General features: G+C 36.2%; 1 protein-coding gene across 1 annotated transcript; it reads left to right on the forward strand.

Moving 5' to 3' along the window:
- The first annotated feature begins 6,647 nt into the window (after nt 1-6,647).
- On the forward strand, nt 6,648-7,535 carry LOC108323593 (uncharacterized). Its single transcript, XM_052867128.1, has one exon. It carries the CDS (start codon nt 6,648-6,650, stop codon nt 7,533-7,535), a length of 888 nt encoding a protein of 295 aa, XP_052723088.1.
- Nucleotides 7,536-23,222: the final 15,687 nt, after the last annotated feature.

Below are 23,222 nucleotides of genomic sequence, written 5' to 3' on the forward strand. Positions count from 1 at the left end.
GCCAAATCTCTTTAATACTTCACTAATATATCTTCTTTGATGCACAAACATTCAATCAGAGGTTCGCAAAAATTCTAGCCCAAGAAAATACCCCAGACTGCCGAGATCAGTCATTTCAAAATCTTCTTTCATTCTCATCTTAAATTTTTCGATTGCTTCTGTTGTGCTTCTTGTTACAAGTAGGTCGTCAACAAACAAACATACCAATAGAACACCCTGTTGTTCAGCTTGTTTCACATAGATCCCAAACTCAACCGTGCACTTCTGGAATCCAAGTTTAATGAGCCAAGAGTTTATGTGAGTGTTCCAAGCTCGGGGTGCCTGTCTCAGCCCATACAAAGCTTTGTTTAGCTTATATACTTTTCACTCCTCACCTTTCTTCTCAAATCCAGGTGGTTGTCTCACGTATACTTCTTCTAAAGGGCCATTCAAGAAAGCTGATTTTACGTCCATTTGACATATCTCCCATCCTTTTAAATTTGCAATAGCAGCAACAAGTCTCACTGTCTCTAGCCTTGCAACTAGTGCAAACACATCAGTGAAGTCAACTCTAGGCTTTTGCAGGAAGCCCTTTGCAACCAATCTAGCTTTCAACTTAGCTATGCTACCATCTGGCTTATACTTCGTTTTGAACACCCACTTGACCTCAATTGCTTGTTTGTGTCGAGGCAGTTCCATCATTTCCCACGTTTTTTTCTTCTCTATTGCTCTCAATTCCTCCATCATGGCTTCTTTCCATTCTTCCATATCGATAGCTTGCTTCCACGTGAGTGTCTCAGCATCTGCCAAGAATGCAGAATGAACAAGATCACCTGATTCTGCAATCTCATTATCCATGAACACCTCATGATCTGCAAGCCTTGTTGAAGGAAACCGAGCTCTTTGAGATCTCCTGTTGTTTACTTTTACACCAGCTACTACCTCTTCAATCTCATCAGGGTTTTTCTCCTCCAGCCAACTACACACGACACCACTGGAACTCGAACCTGTTTCTGCTTCCAGCCAATTAAATGTGGCTGATTCGTCTACCAAAACATCTATCTTAATCACAATTTCATTCTTCTTTGGACTATATAATCTGTATGCGCTTGTAGGATGATAGTCTACCAGTATAAAGACTTCACTCTTATCTCCTAACTTCTTTCTCTTCTCATCTGGAACGTGCTTGTAACATACGGATCCAAATATCCTCAGATGATCTGCTGATGGCTTGACTCCAGACCACGCCTCTTTTGGAGTACAGTTTGCCAAAGCCTTCGTTGGACTCCTGTTTAGCAAGTAAGCTACCGTGGAGACAGCCTCTCCCCATAGGTTGTGTGGCAAGTTCTTCCCCTTAATCAAACATCTGGTCATTTCAAGCAGTGTTCTATTTCTCCTCTCGGCCAAGCCGTTATGTTGAGGTGTGTAAGGAGCTACAACTTCATGTACGATTCCCTTTCCATCACAAAATTTTCTCATCTCCCCAGAATTGAATTCTCCACCTCCATCAGTTCTGAAAATCTTCAATTGCAGAGCCGATTGCCTCTCCACCATGGCACAAAATTTTACAAAGCATGAGAAAACTTCTTTTTTTCCTTTCAACAGATAAACCCATATCTTCCTAGCCCATTCATCAACAAAAATTAGGAAATATTTATTACCTCCAAGTGTTGATACTTCGAAGGGGCCACACATATCTAAGTGGACTACACCGAGTGGATGCTTAGCCCTTTTAGGCGCAAACTTCTTGAATTTTCTTCTGGCTTGTTTACCCATAACACATCCTTCACATATCTTCTTTGGAGTGTTTATCAGGGGCACACCTCTTATCAGTTCTTTGTTGTTTAACAAACTCAGACTTTTGAAGTTCAAGTGTCCGATCTATAATGCCATACCCAGCTTTCTTCTTCAACGTTCAACGAAGACAAGCAATATATAACTGTTGCATTCAGATTCACCTTGAATGTCATATTCTTGGCAAGCAGAGCCTTGATCACAAGTCGCTACTTCTTATCAAACACTTCTATGAGATTCTTGTGCATAGACATGGTGTAGCCTTTCTCCAGGAGCTGTCCAAGGCTTAACAAGTTACTCTTCATCGTTGGGACGTACAACACGTCGTCCATGTATGCAACTCCACCGTTCTTGCAGGTGATCAGCACTCTACCAACTCCTTCTTCCGTCACAGTGCTATCATTCGCAAATCTCATAGTGCTTTTTTTTCTTGGATCAAGATTTACCAGCCACTCTCTTCTTCCGGTCATGTGATTAAAGCAACTAGTGTCTAAATACCAGCACAAATCATTCTCAACGTGATTGTGTTCGCTTGACACCATCACACATTCAACTTCCATAACCTTCACTGCATGACTCACCTCCTTTGAGTGCAACACGTGTTCGCTGCAACCCATACACCTTTATGCATGACGTGCCGCTTTTGGTTGCAACACGTGTTCTACCTTATAATAACACCTGTCTTGCACTATAATTCTGCAAATGTCCTCGTTACTATAATTCGTGTTTCTGCCTTCATTACGTCCCTTACGTGATCTCCCTCTGCCTCTTCCACGATTCTTGAAATTTTGATTACTTCTTGCTTGCAACGCCTGATTCGTTCCTTGCATCACAGTCTTTTCTGCGTTCTTTCTCTCAATCAATCTTTGTTCATGTGCTTCAAGGGAATTTTCCAGCTCTTCCACCTTCATCATATCAAGGTCCTTACATTCTTCTATCGCAACCACAATGCGATCGTACTCCGGTGTCAAAGTTTGGAGTATTTTTTCAACGATCTTTTTATCCTTCACAATTTTATCACATGCTCTCATGGCATTAACCACAACTTGAATTCTACCAATATACTCCACCACTGTCTCTTGCAACCCCATGCAGAGAAGCTCGTATTGCCGCTGTAGAGACTGCAAGCGAATCTTTTTCACCTTGCCTGAGTTTCCATACCCATCTTATAGAATATCCTAGACTTCTTTGGCCGTGGTGGCTTTCGATACCTTCTGAAAAATTGTGGAAGAAATACATTGATGAAGTAGCATCCTTGCCTTGCAATCAAGTCGTCTATTTTCTTTGTACAACTTCTTCGCTTCTTCTGTGTCACCTTTCAGAGGTTGTTGAAGTCCTTTCTTTACCACTTCGTCGACTTCTTGAAACCCAAGGATAGCCTTCATCTTTACGCACTAGTCATCATAATCCTTGCCATCAAATATCGGGAGATTGTTATGAATTAATCCGACCATCACACCTCTTATTTTCTTCTTGGACCAAACCTTCAGCTTTGGATACCACTATTGACTCCTGATAGCTAGACTACTGTATTATGCAGAGGAATTAATAGGAAGCAGAAAAGGGAGAGAAATGAGTATCTGTATTTCTCATTAACGAAAAAAGATAGTACAAGACAACATATATAACAACAAATGAATGAATGAACATCTAACTGTAACAACAAAACAGTTAAGACAATTATGAGTTTTGTTTTATATTCTCAACAGTGGAGACTTAAGACATACATGTGAAGATGGGAAATCCTTCACTTTTATCAAAGGTTCACATAGAGTGGTTTTTCAAAGCTTCATGATTGGTGATTTGTAACTGAAGGTAGCGACGCTTGTGAAAATACATGAGGAAGAGAAAATGGAAGTGCAAGGGCAAAAAGAAATGCTCAAATGAAATTCACAAGAGATAAGAAGCTCTTGCTTTTTTTTTAATTATTGAAAGTAATGCTCTTTTAACTATGTTTCTTTCTATAATTATCATAATTTCAAATTTTAAAGATAATTATTTAGTCAACCGTTGTTAAAAGTACACTGAAATTGCAAATTTGCCACCACAAGTTTTTTTTTACTACAGTGGCTTGTTAAACATCACCAATCGATGATGTGAAAAACTCTTTTTAGTCAGGCTGGCCTAAAAAGTCAGTTTAAAGCAAATCTGGTACAATTGAGGTCGTTCATTATTAAGCAAAACTACAATCAAGAAGTTGTTTATTTTACAAGAAAAATAAATCAAGTCATAAATTATTACGTAGTTAGAGACAAAGGGAAGAGACATACGTACCAAAAGATTATACTAGAGGAAGTGAAGCACTGTACTGGAAATTGAAGTGGTTTCATGTGCACAGATGACACCAACTTTAAAATTGATAAGACAAGAGAACTAATTAAAACAAACAAGTGACCAAGTTTGGCAAGGAGGTATCCAAAATGGACTTTTTCAGCCTTTAAGTCTTATACACTTCGGCTCAAGACCGGGGGACTTTATTATTGGTTATTATGAGAACAATTTTTGACTAAGATTCTGCTCTATAAATAGAGCATTTCCTGCATTCTAAAAGATACACCAAATCAAGCTTTATCTTCTTCTTTCAAATGAAAACTATATTTCTCAAACTATCTTCTTAGTTTTTCTTCCTTTCTTTTTCTTATCCTTTTTATATCTTAAATTTATTCTTTTACTTTCTTTATAGTTCTTTTTTTCAGCTTTTTTTACAACAACCTCATACTCCAAGACGGATGAAAAGTCCATAGGCCAATTCAAATTATATGGACTCAATTCTTATAATTTAAGAATAAATTAGGAAAAGATAAATGAGTTTATTTTCTATTATTATATTTGTATTTTATAATTGAAATATTATCTTTTTATTTTAAAAATAAATGATTTATAATTACTTTATTTATAAACCGAGAGACACATACCCAAAGCTAAAAGAACATAAATTTCTGACTTGAAGTATTATTAATTTTAAACCGGATTATTTAATTTTTGTATTTGTTCTCTAATTTGAATTAAAGCACCCAGAGATTTTTTTTATCGGAACATGAATCTTAATAAACAATCCCATCGCCAATTTTTCAACTAATGGATTTTCAAAACCAATTATCTTAATTATGTGTGCCACTTGCACTCTTTAAGTTTCTCTACCTTATAGATAAACACTTATTCAAAGTTTTCCCATTACACATTATAGTTTTGGTTATAATTAGTGTAAGAAAAGTTAACAATAGCAGCTAAAGCCTCCGTGGTAGTGGAGAGATATAATAATACACGTTTTAATTTGGTCCTGAAATGCACAAAATGAAAATTAACTTTTTTATTCTTTGCTACATAATAATATTATTTTTTATATTTATTACTTACTTTTTATGAATATTTTATATATTATTAATATTGTGTTTGTTGATTTAAATTGATAGTTTGATAATTATATTATGTCCTTTTGAAGGACTTTATTTTTATTCTGATAATTTCTTTAGGTCCCCGAGAACACAAGTAACTTGAGGATTACGGGACTTGCTTTTATATGTGATAATAAAATTTAAAATATTTATTTTTTATTTTTATATTATATATTTGATAATCTTAAAAGAAATATGCACTTACCAACATTCAATAAATATATTAAAATTAATATCATTGTATTATATTAGATATATACATGGTGGTAGAGTGGACCATACATGTCAAGTGGCCAATTTCATGGGGGTAAATTAATGTTTTTAATTTCTTAGACTATTTTGATTTTGATTTTTCTTTAATCCATCAATTTCACACGTTAAACGAGTAATGAGTCAAACTAATACACCGGTTTGTTTTTTTAATTAAAAACTAATTTAAAAGATTTAATTTTATATTATATTATTTAAAAGATAAAAATATATAATAACATTATAACTTAAGTTATAATAATCATTAAGAAAATTTTAGCATATAAATGTAGTAATAATTATTTTAATATATTTAATAGATATTAATTAATGAAGTAAAGACTTATGAACAATTTATATAATCAATATATTTTAAATAAAACAAACGTGATTACAAGTCTAACCAATGATATATTTTAATGTAAAATAAATGTAAATGCAAGTACATGTGTTTTTGCTATAATTACAATAAACAAGAACTTTTCTGAAACAGGTAACCTTTTCTTTGTGTGTGATCAGTAAGAAAAAGTTCTTCATTTTCCTCTTTCTCGTATTAACAATCATTAAATATATATTAATGAAGAGAAAAAGAAAAGAAATTTTTGTCCAAAAGATATTAATGATTTCCTAAAATAATTTAGTGTAAATAATTTGAAAATTTTATTTAAAATACAAGGAAACGTTAAGATTAAAAAGAAACTGACTTCTAAATAAACTCATATTAAATACTATTATCAATTTTATATTAAGTATACTGACATTCTAAAATTCATCAGTCATTATGGTCGCATGAAAATTTATTAAAAGAAAAGAAAATAAAATAAAATAATTGAAACATATACGACAAGAATCCCATAAAGATTAGACTTCACCTAATTAATAGTTTATGCTTTTATTTAATAATTAATATTTTTTTATCAAGATATATATATATATATATATATATATATATATATATATATAATTGTCTTAAATCAACCCTCTAGATGTACCCAATAATTTTTTTAGGTTTTACGCAAGTATTTAAAGATTATAAGACTTTTGAATTTACAGAGTGATTAGGGTACATTGAGTTTTTCACAAAAAAAAGTCTTCTCTAATATGCATCTGACCCACCAATTAAAATATCCCAACTCCCCTTCCCTTTATAAATGTCCATGCATCCATGCACCAAAATACACATCAAACCTTTACAAAACCAGAAACCCTAATTCCTTTTCCTTTTCAACCATGTCTCTTGCTCTAAAACCTTTACTCTTGTTCCTCGTACTCTGTGCGTTGAATCCTTTACCCTCTGTCGAGTCTGCAATTCCATTTATAACAACTCTCCAAAACCTGAGGGGCATTAGTAGGGGACAAAACGCGGATGGCGTAGGTATACTAAGAATCTACCTTAAAAGTTTAGGCTACCAAGTAAACGAAAAATCTCCTTCCGACAACAACTTCGATGCAAACGATGAATCTGCTCTGAAACAGTACCAAGCTTTCCATGGCTTGCACACCAGTGGTGTGGTGGATGATCAAACCATCGAAACCATGAGCCTCCCGCGTTGTGGAATACCTGATATCACAGCCACTCCTAACCCTAACCCTAACCCTAATGGTTTGTCGTCGTCGCCCCCCCAAAACTACAGTTACTTCCCAGGAAATCCAAAATGGAGCAAGTTTAACTTAAAATATCGAGTGACTGCAAACCCTTCAAATGTTGCCGTCAGCCTGAATGTCTTGAGACAAGTATTGAGCAATGCCTTGAACACCTGGAGACAGAACAACAGTTTCACGTTCAATGAAACCACTGGTGTATCTGACATAGTCGCTGGCTTCCAGCGTCTCTCCCACGGGGATGGCAACCCATTTGATGGGCGAGGTGGGGTTCTGGCACACGCTTTTGCTCCACAAGATGGAAGAATGCACTTGGATGCAGATGAAAGGTGGAGCACTACAGGGATATCACCAACCATTGATCTTGAAACTGTTTGTTTGCATGAACTTGGTCACAATCTGGGGCTTGGACACAGTAACGATCCTAACGCGGTTATGGCACCCACATATGCAGGGGTACGACGGACTCTAAGACAAGATGATAAGGATGGTTTAAACAATCTATATGGGTTTTAAGAACTTGAGAAATAATCTTCAGGTGTAGCATGTGTTTGGCCTAGGTGTGTCAGTAATTAATTTCATATATGCTGAAACCAGTTGCATGTACTACTATTAAGCAACAATTAAATAAGCCACCAACTACACTTGCGATCAAAATTTCCTTGTTATAATAATATTTACCGAGTAAGTAATTGGTTATCATAATATAACGGTTGAAAATTTAAATGAGTACATTTAACGTAAATTAAAGAATAAAATTCATGGTTTTATGATTTTTAATTACAAAGAATATCAATTTTTTATTATATAAATTAGATTGATGTCATGTCTGGTGTTTGATAAAAAAATATATAAAAGTAACTTTGCTTAATTGTGGAACACAAATTTTATGTAAAGGGGAAATGAGAGAAATGAAAAATGAGAAATGATATTTGATCCACATAAACTTTTTATATTTATTTGATATTATTATTTTTTACTTTTTAAAAAAAATATTTAAAAATTCATTCTTTTATAATATTTTATGCTTATGTATTAAAAAAATGTAAATGAACGTAATCATACCATGAAAATCTCGAACCTAAACTGTCCTCTTTGATTGGCTTGCAAAAGCTTAATGCAGTAATTAATTTTCCTTTTTCAATATCCTCTAGACCAAATGAAATATCCTGTCATAATTTCAAAACTTTTAACTAAATAAACTTGTACTTGGAATCTATAACTACTGTACTTGGAATCTATAACTAGCTATACCAAATATAACAAAATTGACGCGCTGAATACGTCCATAAAAAAAAAGAAATTACCTTATGAGGAAGTAAGTTGAATTCCAATCTTATTAATTAAAGTTTTTAGTAAGTGCAATTGATTGTCATACGGTCACATAGGTTTCTATCGGATAAGATCACCAAAGGAGGTGACTAGTCTAAATAGGTTGCGGTGAATATCACAATGCGTCATCCAACTAACTAAGATAAGAGAACAATATTTGATAATTAATTGTATGTCCATGAAGAAAAGATTTCGGACGGTCTCTAACAATAAAGATTCCTAAACATCATTTCCAATCAAAATTATTGGTAATAATTATTTAGTAGGCAATGAATCACAATTGGGTCATGATTAGGATTTCCTTAATCATAAGTTCATCTCATATAAATAAGTGATTACATTTATTGTGAACTTAAAATTTTTCTATGACTCCCAGATAGGATTAGTTACTTACTTGAGTATTAGAGTATCTTTGATAGATATATCCGAACGGTTTGAAGTACAAACAAAAAAGAACTTTGACCAAAGACATTCAAAAATACATAAATCAATTAAAAGTAAAATGTAAAATAGTGTATTTTATAGAAATCTTCGACTCTACACCTGAGATAGTAAGTTTATCAAAATGTCAAATGAACTTTTACCTATATTATTCTAGATGAAATTGTGGTGTTATTTGAATAAATTTAGCCAACTGTAATATAATTTAAAAAGTTAAAAAAATTAAATTATTTTTAAAATGTTTAGATATTTATAAAGTAAGTTTAGTTTAAGTAACATTAATTATTTTTAGCTCAATGTAATAAATGGATATTTATTTCGCATCAGATTATTTAATTAACGATAACAGAAACTACTTAATAATAAATATCAATTTTCCTTTTCTTAATATCGATCCCTGGACCAAATAAAGTTTCCATGGCAAAATTTTAAAAATTTTAATTAAGTAATTGGTTGAATCTTGTACTTGGAATCTATGACTAGCTGTACCAAATATGTCAATAATAAAATGTTGTAATTAAAAATCAAATTAAAAGTTATAGTATCAGCTTTCAAAAGTCGACTTTAATAAATTGAGGTTTATTATTTTAGAGTCGGCTTGACATGTGAGACAGATAAATACTATTAAGGGTTGTAACATCCCACAATTTATACAGTCATCAACTATATACTTAGAATAATCACATGTATTAATATGGCAAAACAGTTTTACAATTAAAGGGAAAATAGATTCGAAAAAAAAATGGCCGAACGGTCTTACATAAATCAACGAGCGTTCACAAAATGAAATGAGGACGAACGGTTTACAAAAATCATTACCGAACGTCCAAATATCTACACAGACAAAGGAGCGCTCGCTCACAGCCGCTCACTCTCCTAACTACAAAAACTAAACTAACCGAACGCCTCACTGTTCGGCCTTCACTTCTACTTCGACGGGATTGGCGTCCTCCAAATTTTCTTCTTCCAGTCTTTCTTCCAATAACGCCTCTCCGTCTGCTCACATCCACACGGATGATCATTGCATAGACAAGACGAAAGTTCATGGACAAACGACAACACAAGAAAATAACACAGGGTAAGCTTATTGAATTTAATTCAAGCCAGAACATACATTTCATACATATCAAATATATCAAATGAATCATAACACGTACATTCAATTCAACCATAACTCAATCCAAATCCTGATACTAGACCGACCGTCCGGACTGTATGAATCCTGTGTAGCTAAGGCGTCTGTGCACTCAGGTGGGGTAACTGGAATGCTCATCAGTAGCCACCTAAGGTTAGTCTGTTCTGTCCAAGTTACAGTTATGGACTAGACCTCCTGCCATTCCCACGCATGACATGCTCCTCTCTACTTGAGAACGAGCATTCACGGAATATCAGGATGGATCACCATCTAAGCTTACCACGTTCATACTTACAAATCTCAATATCCATTCAAGAGTCGTTCCACCCTGGAATGCTCGTTCAAATCCACAATCACAATTTCAGTTTTCATAGTGTTCGCACATCTTAATTCATCCTCTTAAATACATTTTCATTCTATGTTCCACTTTCTTAAAAAGACGAACATTCAGCCCCCTTCATAATGAGGACGAACGTTAATATGGTACAGAGAAAGACACTCATTTCTGACAGAAGGAAAACGAACGTCCTTTCAATAACGGACGTAATGACCACTTGGATCAGTTAAAAGACTGATTCTTGAACGATTCAACTGATACTTAGAATAACTTAAATTTCAAAGACATGAGATTAAATCCAATTGAATAAGGACATCATAAAACTTTTAGATTTTAAAACGGATACGAATTTATAAAAGGTACTACCCGCCAGTCAATGACCGAACGCAGTAGCGGATATAAATTTACTGTTTGGACGAACGCTAATTAACTGTATGGACGAACGCTAATTAACTGTATGGACGAACGCAATTTCCCGTCAGGACGAAAGCAATTTCCCGTCAGGACGAACGCTACTTAATTTCAGGACGAACGTTATTATCGCTCGTTGCAATTTTCAGAAAGAACGAGCGTTCGGTCTAAGACCGAGCGCTACTTAGGATATTTACGTTTGGCCGAACGCGCAACGTAAGGCTAATGTAAGAGAGCGTTCGTTCTCAAAGAGAATCCTTTCCAAATGACAGGGTTCAACTACTTCAAGGAATTTTTACCAAGACTACCGAACGGTCAAAGACCATTTCGATAACGAACGTTCATTTTCATAAGATTTTCATATTTACATTTCAAATACAGTACCCATATTTTCCAGTATAAACTTTCATGCATTTAATCACTCATATCATGGCACGATTTCATTTTTCTTCATACATCATCTCATCATACAACTCATTTTTTAATTAAATCAAACCATAGAACATTTCATCATTTACATGCATCCTTCAGAATCATATTCGCACACCAAAATACAATAACACAAATCATACTTCAAACAACACTTAAACGTACATGCAGTACAGTACAATCACATGAATTAAATATAATAAGCTTCCCTTACTTGGATAGCAGTGTACGCCCTAATGCAAAAGTTGGGTTCGTCTCTTACAGCGTTCTACCCTCAGTTTCACTAGACACCTTCACTTGATCTAGATACCAAAATCAGAGATTACTCAGATACAGTCCATGCATGAACCGAGAGCATGGTTTCGCATGAAACCCTAAATGGACAACTACTAGAGAAGGGAACTTACCAGCTTAGATTCAAATTCTGTCCGGTCCAAAAGGACTATCACAGCTGGACGAACGTTCCTACGGTTCTGAAATGGAATTCGGAGAAGAGCTTGGTGAGTTACAGTAGAGAGAAGTTTGGGAGGTTCTAGAGAGATGGAGGAGAAGAGGAAAAGTCTGAGTTTGGAAGAGAAGAAGGTGCGCGTAGAGAGTGGGAGATTTTCCAGAAAATTTGTTTTTGTTCAAGACCCACTGTCAGACGGACGAGCGTCCCTCTACACGACACCTGTGCTCCACCACTGATTTCAGAAGTTTCCACTTTGACAAGTGGCACGCATGCATGGCTCGTTGGTGGATTTTCAATGTGCTGGACGCGTGGCTCGAAGCATTAATGGAAGCAAAGAGGTGAATCATCACTGAATTAAATGCGACGTGACAAGGGTAAAGAGAAGAAAATTTCAATCTAGAATATCCAAAATTTCTTAACATAAAATTTAATAATGATATGACGACCCCTGGTTCACTGATCAAGCAGGTTGATAGATTATGACGTAATGTGTCTACTGTTATATTTCTATAATTAATGACTAATAAGCGTCATTTATGTATAATACATATCGACCTGTCCTTTGCTATATAATACATCAACATGTCTTTTGCTACGAATCACACATCTCATTTTCAGAATTTAAACGTTCTGAAATGTAGACAAATTTCAATTTATTAAATTTTAGTTACTGTGAGGGTCGTTTTATGTGATATTGTTAGAATAAATGACTTTGTTCAAAATTATCTTATAAAATGGTTTTATATCAAGTTGATCAAGTTGACGTAAGACTATTAACTACTTTTTGATACTAAAGTATATACATTTTATGTAAAAGATTAAACATTAATAATGTGCGGTGGCTTGAAAATGAATAAAATAATATATTTAATGACTTTGATATTATATTAAAAAGCAAATATTAAATTTAATTTAATTTCAGAAACTTAATTTATAAATATATTTTAGAATATTGTAACATCCCAAAATTTATACAGTCATCAACTATATACTTAGAATAATCACATGTATTAATATGGCAAAACAGTTTTACAATTAAAGGGAAAATAGATTCGAAAATGGCCGAACGGCCTTACATAAATCAACGAGCGTTCACAAAATGAAATGAGGACGAACGGTTTACAAAAATCATTACCGAACGTCCAAATATCTACACAGACAAAGGAGCGCTCGCTCACAGCCGCTCACTCTCCTAACTACAAAAACTAAACTAACCGAACGCCTCACTGTTCGGCCTTCACCTCAACCTCTACGAGATTGTCTTCAGCTAGGATTTCTTCTTCAAGCGCTTGCTCCAGAGAAGCATCTCCTTCTGCTCACATCCACACGGATGATCATTGCAAGGACAAGACGGATATACATATACAGACAACACAATGGAAAGTGCAAGGGTAAGCTTATTGAATTTAATTCAAGTCAAACATATATTTCATACTTATAATATTCATCAAGTAAATTCACAACATATACATTCAATTCATACATTAATTCCATCCAAATCCTGATACTAGACCGACCGTCCGGACTGTATGAATCCTGTGTAGCTAAGGCGTCTGTGCACTCAGGTGGGGTAACTGGAATGCTCATCAATAGCCACCTAAGGTTAGTCTGTTCTGTCCAAGTTACAGTTATGGACTAGACCTCCTGCCATTCCCACGCATGACATGCTCCTTGATAATGCTAAATTATACCATATTTTAAGCATCATTTTAGTGGCAAAATCAACTCCTTTCTTACTTATAACTTGCTTAATCCTCTTGTTTTGCCTTGTTTTCTAAATAATTGTGTTTTTGGCTACTTTGATGTACTTTCATCAATAATCCCTTATTTTGTAGCTAAAAATGAGCTTGGAAGAGTCTCCAACAAATTATAGAGCAAACCAAAGCAAGCACATGCAGAAACGCTCGTCGCCAGCAAGAGTACGCTCGTCCAGGACGTTTAAAGAGGACGCTCGTCCAGGAGGACGCTCGTCCGAGGACGCTCGTCCAAATGCGAGAGGGAGAGGACGCTCGTCCAGCCAGGCAGAGGACGCTCGTCCAGCCAGGCAGAGGACGCTCGTCCAGCCAGGCAGATGACGCTCGTCCAAGCTAGCAGAGAGGACGCTCGTCCAGCACGTTCGTCCAGCAAGCAAGAGGACGCTCGGCCAGCTTGAAGGACGTTCGTCCAAATGCGAGAGGCTCGCGCCCGGGCGCGAAAACAGAGGGGCGCCCGGGCGCGACTTTTTGCCAGTTTTCAATATTTCCCGAGAGCCTCGCGCCCGGGCGCGACTGACAGAGGGCGCCCGGGCGCGATTTTTACTGATGTGGCAGACAGCTTATTTAACCCAGAAACGCGAAGGGTTTGAGGTCTTTGGTTCTTTGGAGGTGCGATTTCACGGCTGGAGCTCATGGAGGGCGTGAGGAGCTTGTGGGAACATCTCCTCCTCTTCCTTTGGGTCTCCTTCTTCATCCATCTTCCATGTTTGTAAGCTTTAGGGTTCTCCATGGAAATAGAGAACCAAATTCATCTTTGTTGGGATTAGTTGTAGCCTTTGAATCTTGTGTAATTGTTGAATGATTTGAATATATATATGCCTTTTCTATCAATTGCTAGTATTCTTGTTTCCGATCTTAAAGCTTGCATGTAATGGGAACGTTCATGGCTTGATTTTGGGGTTTTATGGATTATGGGAACGTAAGATGAAACCCGGAACTGAAATAGGAGTCCTTGTGGGTCATTGATTCTAGGAATGGAAGATGATTCACATGTTGTCTTAGATCCTAGCTCTTTAATGCGGGTTTTGCTTGTTAGATTGCCAAGGAATTGGGGTTTGATAAGGAAAACCTAGGCTCTTTCACCTAAGGAATTAGGGCTAGAGTGTTTTAGTGGATTGACTTTAGTAAATTGATAGAGAGGAGTTGAAATTGGTTATACACAAGAGTGCATTGGTGAAAACTAGCCTTAACAATGTCATTTCATACCATTTCTAGTCTTTTCCATTTCCAAGTGCCTTCAATACCAAAGTCCAACCTTGTAATTATGTATGAATTTACATTTCTGCACTTGTTCTGTAAATTGATGTTATGTTCTTGAGTCTATATGAGTTGTTAATCGCATAATTCTCTAGTATTACGAGTCTCTTGGGAAAACGATACCCGGTCTTACCGGTTTATTACTGGAACGATTCGGTGCACTTGCCGAAATCGAGCCCAACAAGTTTTTGAGCTATCACTCCTCTCTACTTGAGAACGAGCATTCACGGAATATCAGGATGGATCACCATCTAAGCTTACCACGTTCATACTTACAAATCTCAATATCCATTCAAGAGTCGTTCCACCCTGGAACGCTCGTTCAAATCCACAATCACAATTTCAGTTCTCATAGGGTTCGCACATCTTAATTCATCCTCTTAAATACATTTTCATTCTATGTTCCACTTTCTTAAAAAGACGAACGTTCAGCCCCCTTCATAATGAGGACGAACGTTAATATGGTACAGAGAAAGACACTCATTTCTGACAGAAGGAAAACGAACGTCCTTTCAATAACGGACGTCATGACCACTTGAATCAGTTAAAAGACTGATTCTTGAACGATTCAACTCATACTTAGAATAACTTAAATTTCAAAGACATGAGATTAAATCCAATTAAATAAGGACATCATAAAACTTTTAGATTTTAAAACGGATACGAATTTATAGAAGGTACTACCCGCCAGTCAATGACCGAACGCAGTAGCGGATATAAATTTACTGTTTGGACGAACGCTAATTAACTGTATGGACGAACGCAATTTCCCGTCAGGACGAACGCTATTTAATTTCAGGACGAACGTTATTATCGCTCGTTGCAATTTTCAGAAAGAACGAGCGTTCGGTCTAAGACCGAGCGCTACTCATCATTTATACTTTTAGGACGAGCGTTCGGTATAAGACCGAGCGCTACTTAGGATATTTACGTTTGGCCGAACGCGCAACGTAAGGCTAATGTAAGAGAGCGTTCGTTCTCAAAGAGAATCCTTTCCAAATGACAGGGTTCAACTACTTCAAGGAATTTTTACCAAGACTACCGAACGGTCAAAGACCGTTTCGATAACGAACGTTCATTTTCATAAGATTTTCATATTTACATTTCAAATACAGTACCCATATTTTCCAGTATAAACTTTCATGCATTTAATCACTCATATCATGGCACGATTTCATTCTTCTTCATACATCATCTCATCATACAACTCATTTTTTAATTAAATCAAACCATAGAACATTTCATCATTTACATGCATCCTTCAGAATCATATTCGCACACCAAAATACAATAACACAAATCATACTTCAAACAACACTTAAACGTACATGCAGTACAGTACAATCACATGAATTAAATATAATAAGCTTCCCTTACTTGGATAGCAGTGTACGCCCTAATGCAAAAGTTGGGTTCGTCTCTTACAGCGTTCTACCCTCAGTTTCACTAGACACCTTCACTTGATCTAGATACCAAAATCAGAGATTACTCAGATACAGTCCATGCATGAACCGAGAGCATGGTTTCGCATGAAACCCTAAATGAACAACTACTAGAGAAGGGAACTTACCAGCTTAGATTCAAATTCTGTTCGGTCCAAAAGGAAGATCACAGCTGGACGAACGTTCCTACGGTTCTGAAATGGAATTCGGAGAAGAGCTTGGTGAGTTACAGTAGAGAGAAGTTTGGGAGGTTCTAGAGAGATGGAGGAGAAGAGGAAAAGTCTGAGTTTGGAAGAGAAGAAGGTGCGCGTAGAGAGTGGGAGATTTTCCAGAAAATTTGTTTTTGTTCAAAACCCACTGTCAGACGGACGAGCGTCCCTCTACACGACACCTGTGCTCCACCATTGATTTCAGAAGTTTCCACTTTGACAAGTGGCACGCATGCATGGCTCGTTGGTGGATTTTCAATGTGCTGGACGCGTGGCTCGAAGCATTAATGGAAGCAAAGAGGTGAATCATCACTGAATTAAATGGGACGTGACAAATATCAATTAACATATTTTAGAGTGGGTTCACACGTAAGCCAATCAACAAAGATATGATTATATAAAATAAATCAAACGCATAGATATCGTAGAAAGAAATTAAAAACATCATTATCCATTTTGTTTTAAATCAGAATGTTTACTTCTGTACACACGACAATGCTATATTAATCTTTGTTGCATAATTGAGTTATCAAAGTTTCAACTATTTTACGAGGATAGGGTCTGTATTTTGATGTACTAGCTTCAAATTTAATTGAGACTTCTGAATACTTTTCATCAAAATTTATGATATTTGCATAAGTATTGATGGTTGATGATTAAATTATGCTGAAAATTTTAATTAGTTATTTCTAGTGAAAAATTTTCTTTCAAATACCAAAAGTGAACAAATACCGAAAGTGACATTCTTATTACAGTACTAGTGCAAGTATCATGGATTAAACCTCTCTTATATGACAATAATTTCGAATGAATTACTATTTTTTTTATTTTTCCCCTTTATATTTTTTATTTTGTTATTTTTAAAAAGTAATGCACCATCAGTTATTAAATTGATTCAAACTTAAAATAAGAAATACGAAATGAATCTTAAAAGGTAAAAGGCGCTTTGGTATCCCTTAAGTTTATTTATCTTCATACACTCACGTATATATTCACACGTACGGGTAAAATAGTTATAAAAAGTAAATTTTATATTTGTAAAAGAAAAGAAAAAGAAAAAAATTATGTGTGAGAAGTATTATTACTTTTTTTTTAAATAATGATAGAGTGATACATATTTATAGTCATAAAAAAATAAATTTTAATACTTAAAAAATTATAAAAAATAAAAATAAAATGAATATTGTCAGAACCAGAAAAATCAAAAGTAAGGAACCAGTAAAATCCAAGCACGTGTCGTTAGTGGAATTCACGTGTCAAGAAGGGAGCTTGACACTCAGATGACGAACACCAGCTGGTGTCAAGCGAAGGAGACCCGGAAATCAGTTAGTGGAAAACAGGTGTCGACTGAAGAGGGGACGTCCGTTCTCGACTGTGGAGCAAAACTTGGATTTTCAGAAAAACTCTCCACTCTCCTATGCATGCACTCTCTTTCCAAAATCTGATCTTCCATCTTCCTCCTTCTTCTCTCTAGAAAACCTTTCCCTTCTTTCTACTGTAACTAATTTTTCTCTTCTCCGATCAACATTCAGAAACCGTAAAAGGGATCCCGGCGTCCCAAGCTTCCTTTTAAACCGAACAAGTTTCAAGTTTGAGCTGGTAAGTTTCTTTCCTTAGTCGCTCCTTCTTTGGTTACATGCAAAAACCAAGCCTGGTTGCATGCGTGGGCAGAGTCTAAGTTATTCTCGATTTTTCATGTGGTTCAGTCTAGTCGGAAGAGCTAAGTGATCGTGAGGGTAGAAGTTGTAGTTGGAAAACCAATTTGCAATCTGAAGGACGTACGTTCACACTAGAGGTAAGGGAAGCTTATCTAATTTAATTGAATGTTGTTGTATGCTTGCTGAAAATGAATGCATGTTGCTGAATGAGTGAATGTATGTATCCAATATGAGTATGATGCATGATGGTTGATATGTATGAAGTGTAGGAATGTGAATATGAGTAATCGTTTTGGAGTATGAATTATTAATATGGATTTTATGAAGTATGTAAATTGATATTTGGCGTGAAGTTATAAGGTTATGAAATGATTATTTGAGATTTGAGTTGGAAATAAATGAAATCTGAATATGAAATTTCTACTATGATAGAGTACGTTCGTTACGGAACGGTCATTGACCGTTCGGTTTTCTGTGAACATAGTTAAAAAGGGATTCTTTCATTTGGATAGAATCCTAGTGTAGGACGAGCGTTCTCGTGTGGAATACTATGTTTGAGCGTTCGGCCAAGCATAGTTGTATCCGGATATCCCTTGATAAAGTAATATATATATATATATACCCTCGTACTTGAAGACTAAGTAGTGCTCGGTCTTACACCTAGCGCTCGTACTAAGTAGTGCTCGGTCTTACACCTAGCGCTCGTACTAAGTAGTGCTCGGTCTTATACCTAGCTCTCGTACTAATTAAGTAGTGCTCGGTCTTATACGTAGCGCTCGTACTGAGTAGTGCTCGGTCTTATACCAAGCGCTCGTACTAATGTATAATCAATCTTGATAAAATAGCGTTCGTTCAACTTCAGTAATATTTTCCTTTACCATGTTCGGTCATTGACTGGAGTTCGGATTTCTTGAGGTAAATTCAAATAAGCTAAACATTCATAAACGTTCGGTTTCTTCATATGAATGCCTCTAAGTATTATTATTGGAATATCTTGAAGTGTCGGTATCGATTGGTTCCAGCTTAGAGTCGTAGCCTTTGGTGAGGTCTTTCAGCGTTCAGTCAGAGTTAGTTCATATAATTGAATTCCCATTGCAAGGAATGTTCGGTTCATTCGTTCCCTGCTATATCTATTACGTTCGGTTTTTCTCTCAAAAATGACAGTAAACCTCTCGGTCTAATTCTATTCTGGAAATGGAAATCTCTATGTCTCGTTCCATGCGTTCGTCCTCATTCTGAGTGAGGATAGAACGTTCGGTATTTGGTGCTTTATAAACCTTTGAATAGAGAGGATATTTAATTTATTGACAATAAAGATGAATTTGAGAAAAGTGATAATGAAAGATGGAATTTGGGAATGATTATGAATGAAATAAGAAGAGAATGTGATATGACTGAAATTATGTGAAGTTGAACGATCGTTCCGGGGAGGAACGAGTCATGTATTGAATATTGGAATTGGTAAAGTATGACTGGGGTTATGCTACTGATGGCAGTTCATCCTGATGTTCCGTGAGTACTCGTCCTCACGTAGAGGAGGGTAGGTCATGTGTGGGAACGGCAGGAGGTCCTAGTCCTTAGGGGTACTTTGGACTGATAGGGCTAACCTCGGGTGGCAGCTGTTGAGGGTATCCCAGTTACTACATCACCCGGGTGCACGAACGCCTGTAGTTACACAGATTCATACAGTCCGGACGGTCCGTCTAGTGATAGCTTTCGTATGGTTATGTGTGTTGAACTATTCTTGTGTTGTTGAAATGTTTAATTTATATGTTGAAGTATGAATTAAATTACATAAGCTTACCCTGTGTTTTTCCTTGTGTTTTCTCGTCCTTGTACGTCCGTCTTGTCTTTGCAATGATCATCTGTGTGGATGTGAGCAGAAGGTGAAGCATTGTTGGAAGACATGATCGAAGAGGAGAATTTGGTGGACGTTGAAGTTAAGGCCGAACCTTAGGTCGTCCAGTTTTATTAGATGATAGTTGTTATGTAGTGATCGTTCGGCTAGTAGTATAGGTTTTAGCTGGAGTGGTCGTTCGACCAACGTATCTGTTTCTTTTAGTTATGTTCGACTGTTCCGTATTTTTCCCGTGTAAACCGTTCGGTCAGATCTCTGTATGTTCGGCCTACATTTTGAAATACTTCTATAAAGACGTTCGGCCTTGTGCGTTCGTTCCTTTAGTGGAAAACTGTACTGAATTATTATTACATGTAATTAATTCTATTATATGGTGATTACTGTATTTTTGAGATGTTACAAATATAAAAAGTTATCTATCAAATTATCATGACTTGTATATCTTTAATGTAAGAGAATATGTCATATGTAATAATTTTAAATGATGTCATTCAACTAATAGGTAGTCACCTAGTCCTTGTCGAGAGTGATTTCACATTCGACATCCTTAGCCACCTTTCCAATCTCTTCTTGACATCTGGTCAAGCTGGGTTTAGGCCTGCACCAATCACACATTGTCTTTTCTTGGTAAATTTCAACTGCAACTGTCTCTAATGCAATAGTGTTATTCCTATCTCTTCGACATAAATGGAGGCTCACCACGAAAACAACAACTACACTTCTATGACGTGGGCCTCATGGTTTCAACATATTTTATACTATACAAGGAGATCTCCTCTTACATTGAGGTGCCACGCTGATCATCGACGGGTTTGAGACTCTCTACCATGTGTTCTACCTACTCTAAGATATCACTAAGAGTGTGATTTTGTTTGACACTGAATAACAAGTTGAAGGAAAATTGAGACTTTTGTTTTCCGTTGTTTCTATTAAGGTGCCTCTCTTATGAATTCCAGTAATATTTTAATTCAATTTTAGTTTTGTCCTTTTACTTAAAAATTGATAGTAATGGCTTTTTGTTCTTTAATCGTTCTATTGGGTGACTAAGAAAGTGATGGATGATGTTTCTTCATCGTCCTTTAAAAGTGTATTTTGTGTCATAACATCAATGAAAACATTAATGTAACAAAAGGTATTTCTTTTATGTAATAAAAAAACAAAGAATGTTATTTTAATAATGATTACAACTATAGGATGAGAAAACAAAATGACTTGATTAATTGTATGCAAAACCTGGGAAGGAAGAACAAGAGTAGAATCTAATCAGCAAAGAGAAGGTGAAAGAATGTAGAGTCCATAGAGAATAAGAGAGGAAGAGTATTAGAAAAGAATTTACCAAACACATAATTCCCTTATAGCACATAGTCCTTCAGTATCACATTCTCCTTCTTTTTCCTCACGCTTTTTCTTCGATACTCATTTTGTTGATTTCTCTCCACATGTCTCTTTACTATAACTAAATTTCTTTTCTTATCCAGCTAATAGTCATTTGACGCACATGTTACATATGCCCTTGCGTTTTCCACTCATGGGATATACTAAATGTTCATGGCTTCAAAGCCCTTGATAAACTCTATAGCTTTGTGAAAGTACTAAAGGAGTTGATCGTTCTTAATTTTAAATGTTCTCTTTGATCTACAGGACCACAAATTGGGAGTCTGTTTTGTAATCTACTATGTCCGCTCCCACGACTATAGCTAAGATAAGACTTGCAATTAAGGCCTCATACTTCGTCTAGTTATTAGAAATTTTGATTTTGAACACTAATGAGTGTTTTATTACTATACTATTCGACCCTTCAAGTATAATACCAACTTCTTCACCTTTCTTATCGGATGATCCATCAACGTACAACTTCAATATTTGGTTTGGACGGTCACCCTAACTTTGGACCTTAGTAGCGAACTCTACCAAGTGTTGTCCACAGACTAAGCTGCACAGTTTGTATCAGAGGTCGAATTCTAATAACCCAACTAACCAACTTACCATCCGACTAGCCAAATTGAGTTTCCTCAAAATTTTGGCGATAGATGATCGGTGAAAATGACCACCTGATGACTCTATAAGTATGGCATCAGCCAATGGGCTACCATAAGTAGTGCTAGTGCCACCTTCTCGATCTATTGGTAGCGCATCTCAACATCCTACAAAACCCTACTGATATAATAAATCTGTTTATACTTAGGGGTCTTTTGTATCAAGGTCGCGCTTATCACTTCATTAGTAACGACCAGGTAGAGTTGCAACTCATTTCCTGCGACTGGTCACACTGCTTGTTCCACTTGACAAGAGAGTGTTGGTATCAAATATACTTTTATTGAAAATAAAAGGTTTCAGAAATACAAGAAACACTCTTAACTCTCACAATGATGCACACAATCATCACAACTCACAATAACTTAACCCAACACACAAAGTACAATCCCACTCTTTGTCCTTCTCTGGAATTTCACGCTACACACACCACACTCTTCTAGCTTTCTCTCTTTCACACACTCAATATTCCTCTCTTTCTTCTCTTTGCAAGGATGCCCACTTCTTTCTCGGTGGTGGCGTTTTTTCTTTGCACACCTTACTCTCTTTTATAAACAATAAAGAAATAAACTCCAAGAAACATGGTGCAGAGTTTCGGGAATTCAGCAGACAAAGGGAAGACACTTTCCCCAAAATCCTCAACTTTACAAAGTAGGGAACATTGGCTTCCTTATTCAACAAGTGGGCCCCATCCATTTAACGTTTACCCAACAGAGAGCTCTTCTTTATCATCTTTTAGATGAGTCTTATTTTCTCGGCCAACTTGGGGATAAATAGAGAGAGGTCAGGCATCCCACCAACCTTTATAAGATGCCCGTGCACTTATCTGAGTTTGCCTCAATGACTCGTGTGGTTAGCATGAAACCCAAAAAATTTGCCTGCTGCAACATTGAAAGTACATTGAAAGGGTTTCAATCGCATAATGTATCGCATGATTTGACGAAATACCTCCTCTAGATCTTTGACATGCTCTTCTATTGATTGGGATCATACTAACATATTATCAACGTAGACCTCTATACAATGACCTATCTTATGGTGAAGTAGTTTGTCCATGAGGCGTTAGTACGTTGTCCCGACATTTTTCAGACCGAACGACATAACCTCATAGTAATAATTTGCTCGTTCAGTGATGAAAGTTGTTTTATCCTTATCGAAAGGATACATGGGTATCTGATTGTACCTAAAGTAAGCATCCAAAAAGCTAAGGATCTAATGGCCTAATGCACCATCAACCAGCCCATTAATGCTCACGAAAGGATAAATGCCCTTTGAGTAGGCTTTGTCGAGGTTTTGAACTTAGTGCACATCCTTCATTGACCACTCAACTTTTTCACCTTCATCACATTCGCCAGCCATGTGATGTATGTAACTTCTCGAATGAAGTTGACCTCTTCCAACTTCTTTACCTCGACCTCAATGACCTTTCTCCTTGCCTCGTACAAACGACGCTTC

The sequence above is a fragment of the Vigna angularis genome, chromosome 8 (genome assembly GCF_016808095.1).
Source record: "Vigna angularis cultivar LongXiaoDou No.4 chromosome 8, ASM1680809v1, whole genome shotgun sequence".
Taxonomy (NCBI): Eukaryota; Viridiplantae; Streptophyta; class Magnoliopsida; order Fabales; family Fabaceae; genus Vigna; species Vigna angularis.

Coding starts and splice junctions, on each gene's coding strand:
- LOC108323593 (XM_052867128.1), top strand. CDS start 6,648: ATGTCTCTTGCTCTAAAACCTTTACTCTTGTTCCTCGTACTCTGTGCG.